Source organism: Nycticebus coucang, chromosome 11, assembly GCF_027406575.1.
Source record: "Nycticebus coucang isolate mNycCou1 chromosome 11, mNycCou1.pri, whole genome shotgun sequence".
Lineage (NCBI taxonomy): Eukaryota > Metazoa > Chordata > Mammalia > Primates > Lorisidae > Nycticebus > Nycticebus coucang.
The window spans coordinates 18,513,367-18,540,834 of NC_069790.1; the positions used below are offsets into that span (position 1 = coordinate 18,513,367).

Sequence of the window (27,468 nt, forward strand, 5' to 3'; positions counted from 1 at the left end):
CAGAGTTGTGATTCTAAGAATTTGAATGAAAGAAAGAGTACATAGCTCATCACAAGGCCTGGAATTGAGTAAACATTCAATAAATATTAGTTTTTAACACCTGTGCAGTCATTATAATGGTCTGTGTTGTCAGGAACAGATTCTTAATGTAGAAGAGGACTGTTTCAAAACAGCCTTTTTAGTATCACATAATTCATGTTATGCACATACATAAAGAGTTGGACAAGGCATCTGTAAGTGTAAAGAAGAGAGATGTGATGATGCTAGCTAACATTTATTGAACACTTAATATATGCTATGCACTATTCCAAGTACTTCTAATGTGTCAATTACTTAGCCTCACACAGCAAACCTACATAATAATGTAGGTGCCATTATTATCCCCTTCTACAGATAAGGAAACTCGGGCACAGATTAAGTATGTTGGTAAAGCAGGGATTTAAGTCCAGGAAGTCTCCGTATCTAATGTGAAGACCTAAAATCAACGAAGGAAGGAAGGAGGGAGGGAGGAAGGAAGGAACGGGAAGGGAAGGGCAGGGAAGGAGAGAAGAAAGGAGACAGAAGATAGGGAGCAAGGAAAGGAAATAGAAAAAAATAATGAGTCCCAAATTTTAACAGAGTAACTTTTCATGAATGAGATTAGATGGGATGTTTTAATTTCTGTATTTTTCAAAGTTTCTCTAATGAACATTTACTCCGTTTATATATCAGACACTTACTCAGATAACACTTGCAATACCTCCTCATAAAAGTCTTTTCCTGTTATTTTTGAGTAAATCACACCTGCCCATTCTGGAGTCAGAAGCATCTCCTTCTCCTGCACCACGTCGAATCTGGCCTCCTGGATACGCTTCAGGATCTCCTCTGGGGAAGACAGATATTTGGTATCTTACAGACGGCCCCACTTTTACTCCATGTTCAAGTAGATTGAAACAAATAAAGAAAAGTTTTACTTGCATATTGCAGTTAAAAACCCCACAAAACTGTGCTAAACTAAACTTCAAAAGCACCAAGCTGATGCCTAGAAGGTTAATATGCTAATGTGCATATTTGGTCCCTACTCACCTGTAACACCCAGTGAGCTGTAAGAGGGAGGCGCAGGGGTCTGCTCTTATGCTGAGAATGAAGACATGTTTTCACCCCCATGCTACAACACCAAGGAATTTCTTGCTAGATATGGCTTGTTAAGGAGAGCCAATCTGAACTCTATTTCCCTGAGGAACCACTGAAGGCATTAAACAAAGCACATCCTGTCAAAATCTCACTAATGGCCTAAATGTTGAGGGCTAACTTCTGGAGATGACAGTGAACCCACTGAGAGCCTGGGAGCTCTCTGGTAAAAGAGCTTTTTCTAAGAGACAAAATATTTAGAAGTGCTGAACAGGTGAGCGTGATTATAGCCAACAGAAAAGCTGGAGAAAGCTGGACCTCTCCTGCCAGACAGGTGGTAGCTAGGACCTGCTTTAAGACAGATTCTGTAAAAAAAAAAAAAAAAAATGTTAATAGAACATAAACACTACTTCAAATATTAATTGCTGGTCAGACGGCTGGGCCCATAAATGAGTCAAAAGAAAGTGATTGCTATTATAGAGTAATATGCAAGGTTCCTAAAATCACTAGGGAGAAAATTATGAACTTTCTCTGGGGAGGTCAGGGATGACTTCTCAGAGATGTGGACCTTTGTGTTAAGCATGGAAAAACTACTGCCTTATATGAAACCAAGCGAACATTCAAAACTCAGAAACGAAGTGAGCTAACCCAAGCCCTCATCCATCTTTGCCAGAAAAGATAAAATTATTTTGCTCATTAAAATTTTTTTCATTCCCTTTCAAAGAGAGAGAGCCAGCCAACGGAAAGAAAACTGTAACATGACAGATACTCTCACACAAACATAAAAAGTATCAGGAATCAGAATTTCAAAGTCATCAGAAATGGACAAGCAATAAGTAGATGTGAAATAAAAATTGCGCTCAAGAAAAAAATTAAGAAAAAGATAAAAATGACAAAATATAAACTAAATTAAGAGATGCATAAGGAAGAACATGACTTAAAATATAGTAAAGGACATGGAAAATTGAAATTAAAATAGCCAAGGGAAAGAAAGCCAAATAAAGAGACACCAATATCAGGAAAAGTGATGAATGCAGCAAGTTAGAGGAATATGAGTCTAAACACAAGTGTGTGTACAGATGTAGTTTATATTGACACATACAATTTGTGTGTGTATACATAGTATATGTGTACTAACTATTATAGGTATACAAGTGTATATACATGTTGTTCGTACATACACATACAATTAAATAATGCATATTTGCATATTTATTTGAGAAATTTGACTCCGTGCCAAAAGAAAAAAATATTCTGAACTATAAATTAAATTGAGTAAGTCCATCTAAACCCTTAGAAAATCCTATTACCCTGTTTCCCCGAAAATAAGACATCCTCCAAAAATAAGACCTACTTACAGGACCGATACAGCATCCCCTGAAAATAAGACCTAGCGCATCTTTGGGAGCACACCTTAAAATAAGACACTGTCTTATTTTCAGGGAAACAGGGTATTTCCAGTGAAATCCTTAATGAAAAAGCAGAACAATAGAACAGAACTAGTATTGAGAACTACAAGGTAATGAAGTCATCCCAAAAGGAAAGAAGATATAAACCTGGAAAGTAAAAGGGAGCATCAATCAATCGTGTTAAAATCTGAGACAAATTTCAAAATTTGAAAAATGATAAAATAAGAAATGTCAACAGAAATAATCATTGAAACAGAGGAAATATAATAATGATAAAAAAATTACTTCACCAAGTATGTAGATGGAACAGATGATTTCCTAGGAAAGTACAATTTAATAAAATTAACACTAGGGGCAACAGAAGATAAAGCAGTCAAAGAAATTATCCTACACAAAAGCAGCAGGCCCAGATGTTGTACAGAAAAATTTTACCAAACTTTCAAATACCAATCCTAGTGCTACTAAAATTCTTTCGGAGGACTGAAAAAGATGTTCAAATTTTTTAATAAAGTACTCCATTGTTATCTGAACCTGATAAAACTTTCACAAAAAATGAAAAGCACAAACCAATGTCACTTTTCAGTCTCACCACAAAAGTCCCAAATGAAACATAAGCAATATCGAATCTAAAAGCAGACTGAAAAATGTATCATGACAAGTGACATTTATATAGAAATGGAAGGAAAGCTCCATGTTGAAAATATCATTAATATGATTTTTCCATATTAATATATTTGGGGCAAATATCAGTCATCATTTCCATCAATTCTGAAAAGGTCTTGAGCAAAATTCAGTATCAGTTTTGATTAACACAGAGACCAAGAGACCAAGAAGGAAGGGAGAGAGAGATGGTGAGAGCAAATACAACGAAGTTTATTGTTGAACACGGAGCGGGGGATCTGTGCATTCATTGTAACTTTCCTGGTTTTGAAGTTTCTGTTTCTTTTTCTCTTTTCTGTTTGTAACTTTTGAAAAATCTCACAAAATTTGAAGAAAAATTTACACAGAGACTTTAAATATTTACCTCTTTGTTCCTGTGTTGCATGAGGTTTAATCACTGCTAAAGTGCTTTCAAGAGGAAAGAAATGTTGTATTTCTCTTTTAGCAGTTTCCAATGAATCACTTCCATACAACTGGTTGATAGGCAAACTTTCCATTGCAAATTTTGCACATAAACTTTGAAAAGGAAGTCAAGTTATAAAGCTATTTTATAACATAACAAACATAACATAACATAACAATAACATCTATAAAAGTATTCAAAAGTTATCAAACAGCAGCAACTAATTCGACATCTAGGCACTGTGCAAGAGGAAGAATTCACAGAGTGGCATAGGGCATGGTACCGCCTTTCAAGGAGGTGATAGTCATTAGGAAGACAGGTGTTCAAATCGTGATGACAATGGTTATTAACAGACAACTATGAAGGAGGCATGGATGCCACGTGCTGTGAAAAGGTTCAGCTGGTAGAATCCTGGTAGTACTATTGCTAGCTGTGTGACATGAGGAAGTCACTTAACTTCTCTCTGCTCTAGTTGTCTCACATGTAAATATGATAATAAAACCTGTTTTAGAAGGTGATTTTGAGGATGCAAATGATGTATTTGATTATATGGGACATACTGAGCTCTGGATAAATGTGTCTTTTCACTGCTATCACCATTCAATAGTATCAAGCTTTATGTGGCATTTGACTCTTAAACCAATGACACCAAATTATAAACACTGAATCCAGGAGATACTGCAAAAGGACCTTCCAGGTGAGCCAGTGCAGTGGTGAAAGCCCATGGGACGGCTTTGTGAAGAGAGGTAGTGGGAGTGACACTGATGGTGCTGAACGATCCACATTGGGTTAGCCATTTCGTGATGCTTCAGCTGCCTTTCCTGTAGATGAGTACATATATCCTAAATCAACTGCTGTTACTTGATTATCTGCTCCGTTGCTCTTTCTGTCTGTGGAGATTTCAGTAGAGAAGGTGCTCACCGTCCATTTCATTTCATTTTTTGCCCTTTTAACATAGTCCTAGGCAATCAACTCAACAGAATTCAGTTGTGGTGAATAAGGCCCCTTTCTGCTGACACTGGAAACTTCTGCCCTCAGCTTCAAGATCCTCTTGACTCTGATTTCAGGGACTCATTCAGATTTCTTTTTTGCCTTAGCAAACATGACCTTCCCATTTGGCTCCTGGCTGTTCCCACACCACTCTTAATTTGGAGATAGTTTCAACCCTAGTCTCCAGAGCCTGAGATTTCCAGGGGTGAGGGATTTGTACAATGAATGAGTGAAATAGTTGAAGTCAACCTGAGCACTTACCCCACACCAGTCAGAGCACTCAACCAGCCCCTCTGTTGTGCTGTTGAACAAGATTATTGGACAAAGTAGAGGGAGAAAGGCTGTGGTGATGACGGTAAGGGGTGAGAATGAGCGGCTGCTGTGCTAGTGATATGCAAGTGATCATATGTCAGACAAAGCAGTTCAGAGCATAGAATCTAATAACCAAGAGCAGGAAGGGGGGCAGGACTCTGTTAAAAAGTGATTTCTAAAGCAGCCTTTAAAAGGTGGGTGGAGCCAAGGAAACTGGAAAAGGGAGAACAATAAAAAATAATGATCAAGATTAAGTTGTAAACTTGTGGGGATTTTCACTATGATGGTGGACTAGAGAGGGCGTAGTCACTGAGAGCCCGCACCTGGAGAAAATGTCTCTGCACTGGTTCGCAGCCTCCATACTTGGAAGCAGTGTGTAGACCAGTATGCTTACATGCATACACCGTGTGCTGATAGGAATTCCTCTCTCCAGTGCCTTCCACTGCTGCATTTCATTGAGAGCTTCCATAGACACCACTTGCAGAACATTCTATCCTTGTCATCCTTCTCGATAATTGTCTGGCACACGAGCAAAGGCATACGTGAATAGGGCTAATTAAAACAGTAAATTGTGTCGGTGCAGGACAAGTCAGATTCAAGTATATCCTCACCAAAAAATGAAAGTACTTCAATTTTTATGTGAGGCTTCATAAGTATTGTTATTTATTACATCACATATGCTGTGCCTGACAGAGCATCTCTATTCTTGCACACTTAAAGGGAGGGTCTTTCTTACCCTGAATTGAATCCTACCCTGAAATCACCACCAAGAATTCAAGGGAGTTGAAATTCAATTTGTTTCTTTCAGCTACCTGCCAAGTATGGAGACCCGTGACATAATTATTCCCATCCTTCAGATGATACCAAGCCAAGCAGATAAAATTAAAAAATTAAAAGTGTCCCCCATGTGCCAAGTCATAGGCTAGTTGTTGAGCTGATTATAAAGTTTAGCTGATTTCTAATATTCATAAGTAAATTAATTCAGGAAATGTTCCTTCCAAAATGTACTGTACATATTCATTTAGTCATCATTGTGTTGATAGTCTTGTGACCAACTAAAGGACCAGCTAACAACACAATCCTTTTTGAAGGGATTACTTGTTAAGACCAAGTGGGGTGTTATTTCTCCCAAGAGATGGCCTGTGTTGGCTGGGTATCCACTCTTAGTTCCCAGCCCCAAACCATTTATCTCATAACCTTGGCCCCCCAAACTTGGCCATCTCCAGGCTGGCACTAGGTCTGACATCCTGTCCTAAGCAGTCCACTGCTTCCCCAGGAAAGGTAGATTTCCTGAGAAACTCCCTTGGACCAAAGCCGTGTGGTTCTTGTGCTCCACATCTACAAGGAAATTAAAATGAATTCCATGAGACAAGTTAAGGACCTGTCGTATAGATCCTACCTCGTGGGAAAATTTGTATATGCTTCTTCAACTGTTCCTGGTCCCAGTAGCTCTTTCCAGTACTGGACGGCATTGTCTCTAAATAAAATAAGAGCTAGAGATGGACCCCTGTTAGAAAAGGAAAAAAAAAAAAAGAATAGGTAATAAAAGTGTGGCTCAGTAGCTAATTACATATAGGTAATGTAAAAGCATGCCGTTAAATAGACTAAAAATATGTCAAAATAATCACTTTCACAGGGGTCTGAAATCAGTTTCCCTTGGTACATTTTCAGGAGCGTATTTATAGAAGAGTGGAAGAAGGGAAAGGAAGAGAAGTCTTTTCTTGCAGGTGGTCTTTCACTGTCCCTGGGCTCTTACTGGTTTATACACACACACACCCTGGGGGTCTGCTTTGGCTGCTGTTTCAGTTATTCTTCTAGAAGCCTGACAGATTTCTAGCAGCACATTCCTCTCCTAGTGATCTGTAGGATTAAGAAAACCCTTGAAAGTCAGTCATTTCCCTGCTTGGACTTGCTGATGTTGCAAACCCTGGACTTGTTCAACCCAACTGGGACGCAGCAACTTGCCCCGGAACTTGCTCTTTGCTCCACTAACATTCCAAGAATACTAGAGGACACAGATTATTTAACTAAGAATTGGGATGGGGGCAGGACTAGCAAAGAAGTAGACTCGAACATGTTTACAGAATTGAGAGATTTGGCAACTGGAATAGAAATCAGACTTAAGAGAAGGTTTAAATGATTCGAAAATAAATCAGACTAAACCTGAACGCTACCTGGTCATGTTTTCTATCAGTTTCTCAAAATAGTCTTCATGTTCATATTTCTTGCACAGTGCAACTGCTTCTTCTTTTGATAACACTATTTGCCTTCGTTCCAATATTTTGAAGCCTTCTTTTCCAATAATGTCTAAAACTTCCTCTAAGTAAAAACAGTCACATGATAAGTTTTAAACAGGTGAGTTACTATAACGTAATACATAACTTATTATTATCAGAGCATATAATGTATTTTACCCTTATATGAAATTCAAATGTTTACAAAAATAGCTTCTTAGATTTCAATTTAGATTGGACAATACCTTTTATAGTGCTATGACAAATTTTTCATCCCATAGGAATCATACACACAATGCACAGAAAGGTACCTCGGTGAATATTTTGGCTATTTGCATATATGTGTGTGTGTGTACGGATAGTAACCTATTATAAATAACCAACCAACACAATTATGCAAGTATTTATGAATTTTTTTTATATTTAATAGCCTTTATTTGTACCACTTGAGGAGAAATGAGTTGACCTGAATACCCAGAAGTAATTCTCAATCTCTTGCTCTCTCACCTGCTTCCCAATACGGAAGCCTTGAAAATCCAATACTCACTTCTTCATACTTCCTCATGGGAAGTATGGCAAAGAGATCCAGATATGCTCAATTATATATAAAAGAAATATGGTAATGGTACTGGCATTTTTCCCTCAGGTCCTTGGTCTGGAGATTCAAGAATGAAACCCTGGATCATCCAAATAGGTGACAGTGACAGGGCAAAGTTTATTTCAAAAAAGAAATAAAAAGAAGGATAACAAAGCCTCTGACGGCTGAGGGGGAGCTTCCCACGTGGGAAAACCCGGGTGCGCCTTTTATGTAGGGGTTCATATATCACCTGCCAGCAGGGCTGTCTTGAGAATGTATGTTACACTTGGCCAAGAGCCAGCAGACAGAAAACCTTCTGCTCATGCTGATTAGGGAATGAAGGTATTAGCAAATGAATGCAGTCCTCACAGTTCCTGTCCCAGGCAAAGCAGCAGGTGTATGGTTTTCACTTCAGGAAGAGCCTCCCAGATAAGATACTGGTCCAGCTGCTTTTGTCTGACCTGCTTGCATCCAGAGTACAGTTGAGAGAAGGCCTGTTTGCCCAGGCCTAGAAAATGGGGGGTGGGGGAGGTTCTCTGCCCAGCCCTGAATGGGGGAACCATATTTCATTAGGGATGCTTTTGAGAAAGGCACCTAGGGATAACCTCTCTGCCTTGCACCATCTTTAAATTCCTGCTTCCGAATGCTTGAGAGAGAGACATGATGGTTGGAGCTGGGGCAGCTATCTTACCAAAAGCACAAATGGTGACTCCGAGCCTAGACAGCTTTACGGCCCCAATCAAGCAAAAACAAACAAAGAAAAAAAGCATCCCAACTGATAAGTTACCTCTCCATGAAATAAACTAAGCAAACAATTAAAAAGAAAAGGCAAAACAAACAATGTATCATGTAAGTTTATACAGCAATAATTTGCTTCAGGACTACCTCACAGACAAGAAAAAGACAAAAACAGAATATTTATACAGTTCTTGAAATGTTAAAACATGGAAATCATATTAGCGGACACTGAAGTTCTTTTTATTACTAAATTTTTAAAAGGACTTCTCATATGAGGGTACCTGTGACAACAGTTTAAAAAGTGACAACTGATTCTCTCAAGAAACGGCCATATCATGGTTTCTTGTAATAACTCATGTTTAAAGTTAAGTATTAAATGGTCTGTGAAGCTAGTGAATGATGCCGCATGATCATATCAATGTACACAGCTATGATTTAATAAAAAAAAAAAGAAATAGAAAAAGAAAAAGTAAATAAAGTTGAGGAAAAATATTCAGGGAAGATAAATCTGCATAAAGCAGCAGCAGGCAGAATTAATGGCAGAGTGGTGAATTGACCTCCCTTGGGAGTACCTGAGCATTCACAAGGGTTTGAGGATTTCAAACATGGTCTCAAGCAGTCCAGTGACAATATCTGATGCTGTATTCAATAACAGATATGGAGAAAGTGAGAATTCCTGCTTTTCAATAAAGGTATCTAGCAGTTATACAAAAGTTTCATGGAATAACTGGTCTATAAATATATTCAAAGAATAACTTGGTATCTTATTTCTTATCAATCACAGGCAAATTTCTAAACAAGGTGGTTGGTATTTAAATAAATGCCTAAGAATCAGTACATTCTCATGTGTCTACACAATCTTAAAAAAAAAAGAGCAAATATAAAGAGATTATTCAAGTAACTAAATGAAACAAACTACCACCAACAGCAATAAATGCCACATTATCTACAAAGACACAAAATCCAGGCCAACAGTAGATTTTTTCCCCTGTAATAGAAAAGGCCAAAAGTCAGTGAACCAGAGTCTATAGTTTTTTCGGGAAAAGGGGACTTATAAAACACACACACACACACACACACACAAACACATAATGGCCACATAAATTTTCTTTCATGCATAAGGTAATAGACATTTCCAAATATGCTAGGGCTCAGTAAATGAAACCACTAGGTATATACTTTTTTAAAAAAAAGTGTTTAAATATATTCATCAGATAACTGAGATATAAGATACAACTAAGTGGTTTAAAAGTGAAAAATTAACGGACATTTTGAGGACTGCAGGAAGCTTGAAAAGAAGTTTATATGAGAAAAATTCTAAATATATCAGTTGTAAACCTGATTACAAAAAAGTATGAATTGCAGAATATCATCAAAAGATAAGACGTTCATTATAAATTTAAGTTAATCACTATCTATGTACTAAAATCTCAAACAATAGTTATAAAAACTGAGAGCACAGAAATTGATTTCGGTTAAGAATTAAGTGAAGAAATAAAACTCTGCTAAACTCAAAATTTAATGATTTACTTTTGAATTTTAAAAATAATTAAATATAAATTTAAACATACTTCAAAAAGAGTAAGGGCAGTTATAAGATCATTAGTAGAACTGAAAAAAAGATATTTATTTTCCTAAATAGTAGAAAAGATAATAGCGAGAAATGGTTAAGTCATGATAGCGAAATACAGAAACCAATGATTTCACAAAGGAAATAGTAAAAAGTTGTAATAATAAAAATATAAATTAAAATTCAATGATTTAATTAAGTGGAATTTTAATTCATTTTACAAATTGAAAAAGATTTCTGAATTTAATCTAAATTAATTCTGAATTGTACATATAGAGCACTGAATATTAAAAATTATGAGTCAAAGATAAAGTAGGAATGTTCTGATTGCCAAATAATAAGTTACAATAAACTGATGAAAATTCAAATTCGGAAGTTAAAAAAGGAACCAAAGTGGAAACCATATAAGGTATCAAAATGAATGCAAATGCATTATTATAGATAAAAACAAAAATTAAGTAGTTACTAAAGAAAAATAGCCAGATGCACTAGCTCATGGCTGTAATTCTAGCACTCTGGCAGGTTGAGGCAAGAGGATTCCTTGAGGTCAGTGATAGGGCCCAATGCAGGACCCACCCACATAGAACCATCCCACCCAGGAAAGAGTGACTGTACCAATCCCTACCCCTCCAATCCTTTAAATTCCCATCCACCTTAACCCACGTGCTGACTCCTTTCTCGGACTCAGCTTGCTTGTACTCAGGTGGAAATAAAGGCCACGTTGCCCACACAGAACCCAGACTCCAATTTCCTTTTGTTCACCTTTCAGAATAACCTTTTATTTTCGGTCCTTGACCTCTCAGTCAGGAGTTTGAGACCAGCCTGAGTAAGAAAACAAGACTCCTATTTCTAATAAAAAATACAAAAATTAGTTAGATGTCATGGTGGACACCTATAGTCCCAGCTACTGGGGGGTAGAGGGGGAAGGATCGCTTTAGCCCAGGAATTTGAGGTTGCTAGAAAGAAAATCTGTAGGAATTCCAGTCAAGGTAAAATAAGCACACTCTTACTAAGTACAGCTAAATGCTATAGATAGAGTACATACGGTAACCATCAGAGGATCCTAACTATTATATAATAGCCATAGATCAAGGATGGAAATAAAAACTTGAAAATCCAGTACTGAGATGAGTTTTCTGTGATATTTTTTCTCCCATCTATCCTAGTTTATACTAAGGGCAGATAAAGCCTGGAACTATGCCAGAAAAACCTGTAAGAGTAGCTCTCTCTTCTAGCCAAAGACCAGAAGGAGGGGGCTGTGTGTGGAGTCTCTGGGGCCAGGGGATATCCTCGTTCTCAAGAGGCTTCTTTCCTTTGCTTTTGCTTTTTCCATCTTCTGACCTTGCCCTGAGGCAAGCCCTATAGGCATCTGCATCCAGAGGTAGAAGAGGCCCTGGAGCCCCCTAAAACTCTTGAGACAAAGTTCTTTTCCTTGGACCAGTGAAGTAGGAAAACAGGCCTTGTCACTTGAGGTGTGCAGGAGAAACTCTTTTCACCACTTGACCTCGGAGGCAGGCCCAAGTGGGGGACTCCAAAGTAGCAAAACTATGGACAGCCTCAAAGTGTGGGGAAGGAAGTGACGCGTGGGTGGAAGATAGAGCATGTTAAGGCAGTGAAACTATTCTGTATGATTCCATAATAGTGAATACATTTGTTACAAGCCATAAAAACATAATACCAAGAGGGAACCCTAATGTAAACTACGGATTTTGATAACCAAAGTATCAATATAGTTTCATCCCTTGTCACCATTGTCACAAATGTACTAGTATAATGCAGGATTCTGTCAGTGTGTGGGTGTAAGGGATATATGGGAATTCTCTGTACTTTCTGTTCAGTTTTGCTGTGAACTTACAACTGTTTTAAAAACAATATTTATATATTGCAAATTTTTTTTAAAAAGGAAGGAAAATAAATGACACAGTTGGTTGGGATCCAATTTCAGCCCGGCTCAGAGCAGCCCAGAGGAAGCCCAGATTTACAGCCAGAAGACCAAACGGAGGGGCCCAGGAGATAGGTCCAGAGAGAAGAGGGGCTAGGGAAATTGTTGCTCCAAATCTATTTTTCAAGTAGGGGACTCACTCCTAGGCTGTGTAAGTGTTGTGCTGATATAAGGAAATATAAGAAAAGTTTGAGAACTGAACTACACTGTACAGAACTACCCAGGTGATCTTATCACTAAGGTATACACAAATAGGGCAGTGCAGAAGAATATTGCAGAAGCATTTGGAGGCCTAGTGTGGCCCCACACAAACCCTCCCCTACTTCTCTTAGAACAAAAGACCACAAAGGACCTAGCTAGCTTCACCCCAAAGGTTAGTGCCAGCAAACGGATGTTAGTCTACTAGAATCCTCCAACAGGCAGTGAAATCGATCCAGCCCCTATGGCCCTATATAAAAAGAGGCCTCCAACCAGCCTTGTGCTCATGCCATCATTGGCTCTGCCAAGGCGGGTCTCTGTCCCTTTCATTAAACCTGTCCTCCATTCACTGGTTTCATCTGAGTTGAACTCACTGTTTGAAAACAGAACTGACATTGCAAACAGCTCATAGACGATGGATCAGAACCTGTGGTCTAAACTCAACTGGCTAATTTACAGCTAAGACAAAGAAACAAAAAAATAAGAAATCAACATTGAAAGGATGATCAGCCTTGATAGCACAATAACAGAAAAATTATTAACTCATAGTTTTTCAGGAAGGGCTAAAATCAACCTTGAGCTCTCTCTGCTTTTTATCACTCTAGTTGAGAAGCACCCCATAAAACATTTAAAAGGGCTGAGCAAATAAAAAAGAAAGGCAAATTTTTCTTTTTACATTCACCAGTTCCTTGTCTTTTTAGAACCTGTTTCATAGCCTCAAGGCTTCCTGAGTCATCCCAAGAGGAACAATAGGATACCAGTGTCAGGCCTCAAACTGCACTCAAAATCACATCTCCAAGACAGAATCAGCGACAGGATCAAAACACCAGTGAAAAGTCTGTCTCAGTGGAAAAGGAGCTGCTTATCATCCTGTTCTTTACTCTCTCTCTTGCCTCAGTCTCTTACCCTCTCAGTCCCTCTTTCCTTCCAAGAAGATAAAATAAATTCTATACCTTTATATCCTAATCTTTGGAGAAATCTTTTCTCAACCCACAGAGGACCTATGAGCTTCCCACCCCAACAAACTTACTCCAGAAGATTTTAATAAGACTCAGAGTTCCATAACATGTGACCAGGGACCAAGATACAATCCAAATTTATACAACCTGCAAAGAACTAAGCAAATCTTAACCTTAAAGTGAAAATACAATCAATAGCAGACCCCAGACGACTTACATGTTAGAATTCTCAGGTAAAGAATTTAAAGCAGCAGCTACTGTTGGAGGAAACGAATTCTTACAACCTGACAAGAGTGCAGCCATTTTAGAAAAAACAAGCAACCCCTTTCCCCAGACTCTTAGAATTCTTCAAGACCAGCATTCCTGGAAACACCCTGCCAATATCCTTGCTTTGCACTGGGGATACAGCCATAATCCTGACCTGTGCTGGAGGTGAGCCCAGGTTAGTACGTCAGTGGCAGCCCTGACACAAACATCAATCAGAAGAGGATGACTGGTCCTTGCTGCATTTCAGCTATACTAATAAGGCTAATAAAAGCCTTCTGCAACTGCATGGGAGTGATCTGACTCCTGGTCAGACTCTACTTTGCTCTTTCCTTTAATAAAGCCTTTCCTATTTCTGGACTGGCCTCCTCTCTTTCTTATGGACCATCACTCCATCTTTCTGCCTAAACCTTTCAATTACAACTACATTCTGTGAGGTGAGGATGAACATTCTTTTTTTTTTTAAATGATTGTTTATTTTTCAGTTGACAAATTAAAACTATACGTATTTATTTACAAAATAGGTTTTGAAACATGTATACATCATTGAATGGCCAAATTCCACTAATTAACATACACATTGAGTCACATACTCATTTTTTTTGTGGTGAGAACACTTGAAATTTACTATGTTAGCAATTTTCAATAATATAATACATTATTATTAAATATAGTCACAATGTCATGCAATAGATCTCTTGAACTTATTCTTTCCATTGAGCTAAAAGTTGATATCATTTGACCAACATATTCCCAAATCTGACTCCCACACCCATCCAGATCCCTTTTAACCACTATTCTACTATCTGTTTCTATCAATTAGACATTTTTCAATTTTACATATAAGTGAAATCATACTCCAGCTCATCCATGTTGTCACAAATGATAAGATTTTATTCTTTTTAAACATGTTTTATTTTATAGGCTTTTAGAATTAAGATCTGTGCAACCAGCATCTTGGGCCTTTCCTCATGGTATCTAGACTTCTGGTTCTTGTTTTCTATTATATTTAAGTTATAGTTGAGTTAATCTGGAAAAATCATGATTTTTCAAGGTGTGGATATTTATGCTTTCATCCCTCCTCCATATCTTTGGAAGTATAAAGAATCTTTTTACAAAAATCATATCCCTCAGAAAGCTCTCCTGGGAGAAAGGAGAGAAGAAAAACCATTTGCAGTATCTTTTCAAGATTTTAAATGGGGCTGGAATAAGCATCTTGAGAGGATGAACATTCTTGAAATGACTAGAAAGATAAAAGTCCTTAGCAGAGATATATAAGCTATAAAATTGAACCAAATTGATACAAGGTTCCTCCACTCAGGGCTGGACAAGGGACCACCCCCCATTTTCTGGGCCTGGGTGAGCTTAAAAATCATTCTCAACCCAGACCTCCATCTCTCCGCCTAAAACAGCCCTTTCCAGGCCACATTCTGTGGGCGCAAGAAAGGCCATGAAAAAAGCAGCCTGATAGTTATCTCAGCTGGGTTGTCTCTCTTGGAGCAGGGACACACACCCTATTGTCTTTCCCAAGGCAAAGATTGCAAGGACTGAATTCCTTTTCACTATGGCAGTTTTAAAATTATTTTCTGCACACAGGCCCCTGGCCAATTGTGACCTGTTCCAGATATACATTCCGTCTCCCCTAAAATCCCCAGCCCACAGGATAGGAAAAGCAGTAGGTAAACCTCTAAGCAGAAAGGGTTCTATATCACAAGAGCTTCCCATTCGCATCCTCCATTCAGCTTGCTAAAGTCTTTGACTTTCGTCACCCCTCCCTATTTTTCAATAAAATATGATCCATAGATTCATGCCTTGAATCTCTGAGATCAAGGACTCAGCAGAGAGAAATTCCAGCTACAAAATGGAATAAGAATGGATAGATACAGCAATCGAACCAAAAATTTCAGTGGATGTGGCAAATGTCAAAACGGAGATCACAGAAGGGAGATTAAATCTTAACTTGAAGATAAAATAGGAATGATCCCAGTCAAAACTACATAGGGAAGAAAAAAATGATTGGAAAGTGAGAAGTCTCAGAAACTCATGGGACAATATTAAAATATATAACTTTTGTATCTTTTCAATACCAGATGGATTGGAAAAAGAGTTGGAATAGAAAAAATGTTGGAAGAAATGATGGTGGGAGAATCCCCAAATTTGGTGAAAGATGTTAATTTATAGGTTCAAGAAATTCAGAGCATCTCAAATTCAAAGATAAGTTCAATGAAAAATATGTTCAGACACAACATATGTAATACAAGTGCTAAAAACCAAAAGTTAAAAAAAAAAAGAAATCCAAAAAGTAGCTAGATCAAAAAAATAATAGCTAGAAAAATGATATTACATATAAGAAAACAATGCTTTGGTTGACTCTGGATGTCTCACTAGAAGCCAGTGAGGCCAGAAAGCAGTGGCACAACATTTTTAAAGTGCTGAAAAAAAAAGAACTATCAAATCAGAATTCTGTATCAGTAAGAATATGCTTCAGTATAAAGATATTCTTAAATGAAAGAAAACTGTTGCTAGCAGACCTGCTCTAAAAGAAGGGCCAAAGTTCTTCAGGTGGAAGAGAAATATTATTAGAGGAAAATGTGGAACTTCAGGAAGAAAGGTTGACATCAAATAACTAGGTGAATACAGTAAAAATTTTGTTCCTCTTAAGTTCTCTATATATTATTCACTGCTAAAAAGCAAATTTACACTATGGTCTAGTGAGGTATTGAATAAATGTAGATGTAATATACACTACAACTGCAACAGATTGGGGAAGGGAAAAGGATATATATGGTTTTAAGGTTACTATGTTGCTGAGGAGGGTCTGGTCGTCTGTCACTGCCTGCCAATATGCAGAGACAGGGATAGGTCCACCAAACTTTGTCAAAAGGCTGTGATTCTGGAGAACAGTGAGAGTAGCCTGTCCAAGACTGTTTTGTTCTACCATTTCCCAAATCACAGTTTTATACATAAAAGTTCAAAGCAAAGACCATGTTAACCCTTACTTTAAGCAATAATCAGCATAACTCAGTGACCTATGACAATATTCCAAATCAAGAGTCAATCTCCTAAATCAGCCCACCTAAAATACTCAAGATAGGCATCTTTAGGGTGGGAACTAAATTTATAAAACAGTTAGAATGGGAGTCAGGGGGTGAAGGTCAGGCAGGACATAACCTTACCAGAACAGCTATATCATGTCCACCCTAGCCTGCCTGATTCCATCTTATTCTCACTACATGTGCTTTCAACTACATTTCACTTGAAGTGGCGAAATATTAATTCTAAGTAGTTTGAAAGTTATATAGGTATAGTGTAATCCATAGAGCAAGCACTAAAAGAAATATACAGAATATATATTAGTTAAAAAGCCAATAGGTAAAGGAAAATGAGGCACTAAAAAGTATTTAAATTCCAAAAGAAGGCAGCAAGAAAGAAACAGAAATAGCATGGATTTACTGAATGGCTATGTTTGGTGCTCATTGATTAGGAAGAATAGACTGTAAGAGATAATAAGAATGATTCTGATACGCTAGATGCAAAATGGAGAGGCAGGGCTCCAGCAGTCCCAGAGGAGATAAAATCAGTGACAATAAAACAAAACAAAACAAAGTTGTTTTTTTCTTCTGTTATGAATGAGAAATGTGAGCATTCAATTTTGAAATTAGCCAGATAGCTAAGCTTTGAACTGAGGATATCCCTTAGATAACAGAGTTGTTTGGAAGTGATGATCTCATCTAAGGCCTCTGGGTAAATGAAACAACCAGGAAGACTGCCTTATGCAGCACCCAACAGAAGCCAGCCAGGAACCAGATCGAAATGCTTCTGACATCTTCACCCAACATGAATGAGGTAACAATTATCCACTGACTCATATGGAAGATATGTAGCTCTAATTTTCATACATTGTCCATAGATTTGATTTTTGCCACTTCCTGTTAATAGGATGCACTACTCTAAGGACTTTGTTGTAAATATGCTAGGATATGGATCAGCAAGAACATGACGGTTGCATATTTTAAATATGCTTGGTTGTAGAAAGGGGTGAGAGTGGAAATATGCCCAGTCACATGAAATTAATTAATTATCTGCAGGGGATGATAGTGTTTCTCCTCCTCAACACCTTGTCAGCACATCCATAGGACTCCAGTACAATAACAGTGGATTCCAACTGAGAGAGGCTGGACAAAAATGCTATTTAAGGAAGAGTTCTTAGGAAAACCCTAAGACAACAGAAAAGAGAAGAAAAACAAACAAAGAAACAAAAAGCCAAGGCACTAAACTGTGAAAGCATTTGAAACCCTGGCACTTACAGCTATAGCAAACATTAAACACAGACTAACTCCTACCCAGAGTAGATTATCATAAGAACTCATCCTACTAAAAACCTAATTACTTCAGTTCCTACTGCCTCATAAGTATGTCTGGCTCTCAGCAAAAATTACAAATATGCTAAAAAAAAAAAAGAAAGAAAGAAAGAAAAAGAAAAGCAGGGTAAAGAACACAGTCTGAAGAGACAAAGACCTGAAGCAAACTCTGATAACACAGATTTTGGAATTACCAAATCAAATAGGGAATTTAAAACAATTATTTATCAATCTGAGATTGTCACCAGGTGCAGCCCCCCTCCTTGGACCGCAGGTACCCCCTTTGACCATGACTGCAATCCCAGGTCCACTCCATCCGCCCGTATTGAGGAAAAAAACACCAGCCGCAATCCAAGATGGCAGATGAGGAGGTGATGAATTCACCGTCTAGGGGCCTTGAAATGATGATAACACTCACAGGAGGGAGGAATGGGAACCAAGATAAGAACTACTGAGGACCTGTATTGTAAAAGTTGTTTGTTTATCTATCTAACTGCACCTGCAAGGTCTGTCTGTTTGCTTCTGTAAGGGCCAGTTATAAAATCCAGCATCTTGCCTGCATCAGACCTTATAAAAACCTACACCCACCAATTACAACTGGTCGCTGCTGCTCTCCCCCATCTCTCTTAGACTTGCAGAGACAGCCTACTGCAGGTCCTAGTAGAGACTCCTTAATTGGCATTTAAATATTTATCTGGTGGTCACTTTATTCCCACAATGACAAATCTTTATTCTCATGCAATTAGTTAGCTTTGCGCAGTGGCAGTATCGTAGCCAATGAGGTTTATCTGAGGCGCAATTATTGCTAATTAAAACTCTCATGCAATTAGTCGTAATGTAAAAAAATGAGAAATGTAAGTAGAGAGAGAGAAACTGTAACACTTAACAGAAATGAGTAATTTTTTTGAAGGGCTCACCAGTAGTTTTGACATAAGAAAAAAGTCAGTGAGATTGAAGATGCATTAATAGAAACTCCCTGACCTGAAATGCAAAAGAATGAAGGGTGGGCAGGGAAGACTATCAGAGAACTCTAGAACAATAACAAAGATGTCACACATACATAATGGTAATACCAGAAGAAGAAAGAAATACTGGGGAAAAATGCTTGAAATTATGATAACCAAGAATTTTTCAAAACTAATGACAGACACAAAACCACAGATCCATGAGAACACTAAGCATTATGAAATGAAATAAAATAAGCCACCAAAGTTGACTGAATCAACCTCCTTTGCCAAGGGGAAACCTCTCCCTGCCAAAAAACCTTGAAGCTGAGTTACCAGCCATAAGGAAATGGCTTTAAATATGCCTTTAAATATGTCTAGTTGTGCCCTATCCCTTGTAGGGTTTTTTTTTGAGGGAGGAGATAACAGTACAATAGACAATCATTAACAGGCCTAACACCATGTAAGACAAAGGTCAAACCACACCTGAAGATCATCAATTTACTTAACAGATAACTTAAGTCTGGGTATGTGTACAGTGTTATGTTCAGTGGCCTGTCTCTAATTAACAGACTTCTTTAACTTAAAACATTTCAAGCCTCTAGACCAGGCGTCCTAAAACTGCGGCCCGCAGGCCACATGAAGCGGTGTGAATTGTATTTGTTCCCGTTTTGTTTTTTACTTCAAAATAAGATATGTGCAGTGTGCATAGGAATTTGTTCATAGTTTTTTGTTTTAAACTATAGTCCAGCCCTCCAATGGTCTGAGGGACAGTGAATTGGCCCCCGGTTTAAAAAGTTTGAGGATGCCTGCTCTAGACTGTTGTACCCAGATCTTGAAATCCCCCACAAAGACCACTAAGGAGCTGAGTCCGATGCAAAAACAATAGAGCCATTTATTCACAGATTCGAATCTGGGCTTCTCGTTCCTGGCGCAGCAGGAGGGCAGAGAAGCCCCTACCGCAGAGGGAAGAGCAGTTTTAAGGATACAGAAAAGAAAAGTGGGGGGGAATAGGGGCTTAGGGGAAAGATTTACTACTACTGGGGCCGAGGGTGGGTGCCGTTATCGCTCGGGGCAAACACACACGGAGCCCGGGGTTGGGGAGGAAGCAGGTTGCCTATCACCTTTGGTATGCAGCTGTAAATTGAAGGCTGTTGGGCAAAGTGGGGTCAGTGAAGGCTGTGAGACAAAATGGAGTTAGTTTTAACAAAATGAAGTTAGCTTGGTCCTTTCATAGACAAAGCTTCATTTCTTTAACCAATTCCAAATCAAAGAAATTTTAAACCCACTTAAAACCTGTAATGCCCTGATGTTCTGTCTTTTCCTTTTCAGGCTAAACCAATGTATGTATGCCTTCATGTACTAACTGATGACTTTATGTCTGATTCCTTTATCTCTAAAATATATAAAACCAAACTGTAACCCAACTATGGTGAGACAACTTGCTCAAGGCTTCTTGAGCATGGCTCTCTGGGCCATGGTTGCACATATTCAGTTCCAAATAAATCTTTTAAATTATTTTACAGAGCTTGGAGTTTGGGTTCTTTCCCATTGATAGTAGGATAAATACTAAAAAAAATTACACTTATGCATATTGTATTTGAACTTCAGAAAAACAAGCACAATACTAAGCCCTGAACAATGAATGCAACCTTATGTTAAGAAGAACAACATGGTAGGCTTCACTTTACCAGATTTCAACCTTTACTACAAGGCTATAGTAACCAAAAAAGCATGGTACTGCCACAAAATCAGAGATATACACCTATGAATCAGAAAAGAGAATTCAGAAATGAAATCATCCTCATAGTCCCACCTGATTTTTGACAAAACAGATAAAAACATACACTGAGGAAAATAAGTCCTGTTCAATACAGGTGCTGGGAAAACTGGATAGCCACATGAAAAGACTGAAACAGAATTTGTACCTCTCATCACTACAAAACTAACTCATGATAGATAAAAGACTTAAACCTAAGGCAGGAAACTGTAGGTATCTAAGAAAATATTGGAAAAATGCTTTTTTTTTTTTTTACTTCAAATTAATATGAGCATACAAATGTTTAGGTTATATTATTTTCAATTCTAAGGTAAAATTCAAGTTATAGTTGAGGCCTTCACTCAGGAGACATGCTGAATAGACTCACATTGTGCACAGTAGTTGAAATCCCTTGTAGATATCAGCCTACACCAAGAATTCACAAAGAAGACCCCCCAAAGCAATCATAGCAACAATAAAATAAATGGGACCTGATCAAATCAAAAAGCTTCTGAATAGCCAAGGACACAATCAAAATAGCAAATAAACCACATAATGGGAGAAAATGTTCTCATACTACATATGACAAAGGAGTGATAACCAGAATCTACAAAGGACTCAAGCAAATCAGCAAGAAACAATCAAATAACCCCAATACAAAATGAGCAAAAGACACAAACAGAAACCTTTCAAATGAATACCAGCGAACTCATGAAAAAATGCTCAGTGTCTTTAATCATTAGTGAAATGTGAACCAAAACCATAACGAGATATCTCCTAACTACAGTAAGAATGGCTCATATTAAAAAGTTGCAAAACAGCAGCAGGTGGTGGATGTGGAGAAAAAGGAACTGTAGTATACTGTTAGTATAAACTAGTATAGTATCTCTATGGAAAATTGTATGGAGATACGAGTTGATCCAGCAATCCCAGTTCTGGGTACATATTCAAAGGAAAAAAAGTCATTTTATCAAAAAACAAACAAACAAACAAAAACCTGCACTCAAGTGTTCACAGCAGCACAGTTCATAATCACAAAGACATGGAGACAACTCAAGTATCCACTAACACAAGAATGAATTAACAAAATGTGGTATATTTATACACAGACTACTACCTAGCCATAAAAAAAAAATGGTGACCTAGAATCTTTTGTGCCAACCTAGATGAAACTAGAAACCATTCTTCTAAGTGAAACATAAGAATAGAGAAACAAATACGTACGAAATTCAATACCAAGTTGGAACTAATCGGTCAACACTCAAGTGCACATATGGAAGAAAATCTCAATAAAAATAAAACTGAGGGGAGCGCAAAGTAGGGGATAGGTAAATTCACAGTTATTGGGTACAGCACACACTATCTGGGTAAATGGTGTACTTACAAAACAAAACAAAAAAAAACTGTACAAAAAATAAAATATTTAAACAAAACATGTATACCACCTAATATTCTGAAATAAAGAATAGAAAAAAAGAAAATCTTAAAAGAAGCATAACAAACAACTTACCTATAGAATAGGGTAAGAAATACATTTGACTTGATATCAGAAACCATGCAAGTAAAAAGAGAGTAGAGTGAAATATTTAAAGTGCTGAAACAAAAACCTACCAAGAATTACCAAGAATTCTTTATCCAGTGAATTAATCATCGAAAGTGAAGGGGAAATGAAGACTTTCTCAGAAAAGCAAAAACTGAAGCAATTCGTCACCAGTAGGTCTGACTTGCAAGAAATATGTTAAAACAATATTTTAGGGAGAAGGAAAATAATATATACTAGAAAGTCAAATCTACATAAAGAGGAAGATCATCAGAGAAAGAATATCTTTTAATTTTTCTTATTCTTAATTTATCTAATAGATAACTGCTTATTTAAGGCAGTAATAGCATTGATGTATTAGGTAATTATAGCTTATGGCTAAGTAAAATGAATTACTGCAATATTATAAACAAGTAGGATGGAAAAATTGGGAATTCTCTGTTATGTTACCTGCACTACCCAAGAAGCAGTATTGTGTTATATGAAAGAGGACTTAATTGTAAATACATGCTGCAGATTCTAGGGCAATGACTGAAAATAACATTTAATGAAGTATGCTGGATTTGTATGCTAGTCTTCTCATGCTTCCATAATGAAGTAGGATAGTTTGGATAGCTTAAACAACAGAAATTTATTTCTCCAGTTCTGGAGGCTAGAAATCCAGGATCAAGTTGCCAGAAAGTTCAGTCTTTGGTGAGGCCTCTCTTCCTGGCTACTTTTTGGCTATGTCCCTACATGAGTTTTATGTGTGTGTCTATATACACAGAGGAGAGCTCTGACATCTCTCCTTATAATGACAATAGTCCTATCAAGTTAGTGACAAACTCTTATTACCTCATTTAACTTTAAGTACTTCCTTAAAGGCCCTATCTTCAAATACAATCACTTTGGGGTTAGGGCCTCCACATATAAATTTGTAGGGGAGGGAACACACAATTTCGTTCATAATAATTTGCTGATAAAGGAGAGAAAATAAAATCATATAAAATGCTCAATTACAATAAGAGAAGGCAGAAAAAGAGAGCAAGATTAATAAACAGAAAGAAATCAAGAAGTATTGCAAAAAATAAAAACAGTTATAAACACGGTACTATATATAATAATATATAATCCAACGATATCTATTATTACTTTAAATGTGAATGGTCTTAATATACTACATAAGGGGGAATCAAAAGACCCAACAATATGTTGTCTACAAGAAACCCACTTTAAATAAAAAGACATAGATTAACATTTAGTGGATAGAGAAAAATATACATGTTAACACTAATCAAAAGAAATCCGAGTAGCTATATTAATCAGAAAAAGGAAAATTACCAAAGCTAAAGACGACTATTACTCAATGATAAAGGGATTCTTTGTCCAAGATATAATAATCCATAATATATATGCAACTAACAAAAACACATCAAGTATGTGAGACTTAAAAACTGATAAACTGAAAAAATAGGTGCCTCTGGCTAGGCACTGTGGCTCACACCTACAATCCTAGCACTCTGCAGGCTGAGGGGGTGGATCACTTGAGCTCAGGCATTTGAGACCAGTCTGAGCAAGAGTTAAAACCCTGTCTCTAATAAAAAAATAGAAAAATTAACCAGGTGTCATGGCACATGTCTGTAGTCCCAGCTACTTGGGAGTGTAAGGCAAGAAATTGCTTGAGCCTGAAGTTTGAAGTTGCTGTGAGTTATGGTGCCACAGCACTCTACCCAGGGCTATCGAGTGAGATTCTGTCTCAAAAATAAATAAATAAATAAATAAATATTAAAAAAAAATGGAGGTTACCTCTTCTTATCACTCCTATTCAGCATGATATAAGAGATGCTAACCAGTTCAATGAGGCAAGCAAAGGAAATAAAAGTCAGACTGATGGAAAGAGATAAAAGTATCTCACTTTGCAGTTGAGTATGCTGTTTACATTAGTGATTGCCAGTTGAAGATATTTTGCCCTTCAATGGGCATTTGACAATGTCTGGACATATTTTTGGTTGTCACAACTGGAAAGTGGGAGGATCATGACAGCGTCATTTAATGAGCAAAGGTCAAGGATGCTGCTGAGCATTTTACAGTGCACATGAAGCATGCCCCATTCCTGAATCCCCAGCAAAGAACATTCTGTCCTAAAAGATAAGCAGGTCCAAAGTTGAGAAACCTTGGTTTACATAGAAATTTCCAAGGAAACTACATTAAAGCTTTTAGAACTAAGTTAGTTCAGCAAGTCAGAGACTAGAAGGTCAATATACTATTATCAACTGTACTGTCATACGCTAAGTATAAAAAAAGGAATAATATTAATTTAGGATTGTGTTTTTACTCTGTCTTATTTACTCTGCTATGAGAATATGAGATGAGGCTAAATAATTAGTTCTTCAAGTGCCAGGCACTTTATGTTTTTTTATTTTAATCTTCAGAATTTTACAAATGAAGAAATAGACTTGTTAAAATATCTTGTTCAAATCACACTATCAATTAGAGATCACACAAGTTTTGAATTGAGGTATTTCAGAGATGAAAATTTCCAGTATTTATTATGTAATAATAACTGCAATGTTAAAATCTATTCTAGCAAATTCACAGGCTAGATAATGTTCTCCTGATCTACAAAAATGTTTTATTCGTTATTATTAAGAAATCAGCAAGTTAACATTAAATTTATTACTCAAGGTGCTTTTTCTTCAAAGTTAACATTTAAAACAATGTCTTTAAATATAATTATACTAGATTTTATTCAAATCATGTCTATAAAATACTTAAACAATTTGTGCTTTATTTTCTACCTTTCCTTTCTTGAAAGAGATCTGGCCGAAGTAATGCCACTGTTTTTTGTAATTTCATGCTTTTCAATGTTTTAAAATCAGGGAAGAACATATCAAGGAACTTAGCCACAATAGTTGCATCATCTTCAACATCACAAAACTGAGCTATGTGCTGCCTCTCCAGACATTCTTGTAAACTGTTGAAAGTCAAAATATAATTTAAGGCTATTATAAACTGAAGTTTAATGAACATGCCAGCACATTAAAATTGAGAATATGTTTATAAATTACATGGAGTTTAATAAAGCAAATAAAAATTGAATTTCATGTAAAGACTAAGTTGTATCTCCCCATTACATACAAGAATATGATACTTAATTCAACATTCTATTGAATTTACTCCAAAAATCTGTTACGTGATTATCATCTGTACTTGACTTTATGGAAGGATGAACAAAGACCAAGAAAAAATATGTTATGTTTTCAGAAAAAGTTTTCTTTCCTCTGTGTAGAGCTTTCCATATAGCTTGTATTTTTCCTTTTAATTTTGTCTTTGGAGTAAGGGTTATTTATATGCAAATTTCATATTTTTAAATAGCTAGTTTTTGTAATTTTTTTGTTGCTTATTTCCCCTTTTTGGATTGTAATTGCAAATACATGTGGTAAAATTTTAATTTCAAACATGTTAGTATTCTTTGTGACAGAGAAAATTTATTTGTAATATAAAAGGTGATATATATGTATATTTACTTTTCACATATTATTGATCATTTATTATACATTATTTACTGCATATTGATTTCCCATTCCTTTTTATCCTTGCTCATTTTTGTTTGCTAATAGGCATTTTTATCCATTTCTCCTTATTGTTCTATACTTTCATCCCTATATGTTTAGTTTTTATGTTGGTAGGAGCTTAATTTATGATTTGATTGTTACATCTTCTTCACACATTGTGTCTTTCTTTATCAAATTTAACATTTTTAATGATCAATTTTAATATCTTTATTATCTTTAATATCTTATTTTTTGCCATCCCATTATTTTTGTTTTTCTATGTATGCTTCTCCTAGACAGAATATAGGTGAGTGAAGTTTAATATTTTTAATTTTGAAAAAATTTAAATTGACAGAAAAGTTGCAAGACTAGAACAACAAACTCCCACTTATACCCTTTATATAGTTTCACGAACTATCATTTTGCCACATTTTACATTGATATAAAACTATTATCTGGTAAGCAGTCCATCTTTAAATTTCACTAATTTTTTTAGTACTGTCTTTCCTATAGCAATTTTTTCCCTAATCCAAGATCGTACACTGCACGTAGTTGTCCTATCTCCTTAGTTTCCTTTAATCTCTGAGAGTGATTTAGCCTTTTTTGTCTTTTATGATACTGATATTTTGAAGTATCCCAGACAGTTGTTTTATAAACAGTCCTCATTATTGATGGCTTAAAACTGTTGGATGGCCTAGGAGATTCCTATCACTCTGAGGTTATGGATCTTTGGTGAGAAAACTACCTAAGTGATCCTGCATCTTTCTTAGTCCATCACATGTTCCATCACCTAGTAGGTACATGAGGCTAGTTTTTCCTGTTATTGGTGATATTAACATGGTTAAGTTGGGATTCCCCCAAGTTCCTCTTCTCAAAAGTTATAGTTATCCCTTTGTAATAAGTATGTAATCTGTGAGGACATTCTAGAATACTATGTATATATTTTTCACCCAATGGATTTAGTGCCCATTGATGATTCTTGTCTGAATCATTACTATGATGGTTTTTGATTTAGTTCATTCTTTAATCTAGTAATCTCCGTATTTAATGGGAGAATTAATGTTTTCATATTTAGTACAATAGTCATATTCATGACTTGATTCCTTCCATCTTACTTTATATATACTATTTATTTTAAATTGGGGTTTCCTTTTTCTTCTTTCTCTTATTTTGCTAGTCTGAGCAAGTTTCTATTCATTTCACATTTTCTGCCACTTAATGTGGAAGTTCCACTGTATTTTTCCACTGCACTGATTTTTTTTTTTTCCCGCTCTCATTGTTAGACACATGTGTTCTATTTCTTACATTCTAGCACACTATTTCCCAACTTTGGAAATGGGCGCTCCATTTATGCCCCCTTTACACATTCAAATAAGAACCTTAAAATACTTTTTGGCTTCCTCTTCATCATCGCTTTGCCCTCTCCTCCCTGAGATCTTGAAACCATTTGGCCCCCCACATCCAGCAACTTCTAGGTTTTGTAAGATAATTTATAATCTAAATCAGAATTTCATTCTATTTCAAGAGCCCTTGATTAGCTGTTACATTATATATAGGCCAGGGTAATTATGTAATGTTGGTGTGTGTGTATTCCCAGATTTCAATGTTCACTGATAACAGTGATTTTCCTGCTTTTTATTCTCATACTTTTTTTATTTTTTGGTTGAATATTTCCTCAAATATTTTCTGCAAAAGGGTATATACGTGATAAATTCCTAGGCACATCCTTGAACATCTTCCTTTACTCTACAAGGCAAATATCTTGGTTTCATAAAGAATGAAGAGGTTGAGATCTTTTTCTCTTCATAGTCTATGAAGAGTTCCATGCTAGTCAAATATTTTTGCTTTGTACATAACTTGTTGCTGCCGAGTGTGGGGTTGGCAGAAAGGATCCTAAAGAACAAGGGAAATTTTAGACCAATAATAATATCATCACCCACAAACAATTCTAAAGAATGTTAGTGA

The 27,468-nt window shown here is 36.6% G+C and overlaps 1 protein-coding gene and 1 pseudogene across 1 annotated transcript in view; one reads left to right on the top strand and one right to left on the bottom strand.

Moving 5' to 3' along the window:
- NME8 (NME/NM23 family member 8) overlaps positions 1-27,468 on the bottom strand; it is a 53,100-nt gene that overhangs the window by 1,891 nt on the left and 23,741 nt on the right. The window contains exons 10-14 of the mRNA XM_053553548.1: positions 24,748-24,923; positions 7,059-7,203; positions 6,284-6,391; positions 3,544-3,695; positions 720-864 (exon numbers count right to left, since the gene is read on the bottom strand). Of these exons, the coding sequence (XP_053409523.1) occupies positions 720-864; positions 3,544-3,695; positions 6,284-6,391; positions 7,059-7,203; positions 24,748-24,923 (726 nt within the window). The remainder of the gene's footprint in view (positions 1-719; positions 865-3,543; positions 3,696-6,283; positions 6,392-7,058; positions 7,204-24,747; positions 24,924-27,468) is intronic.
- On the top strand, positions 18,476-18,556 carry LOC128560452 (uncharacterized; annotated as a pseudogene).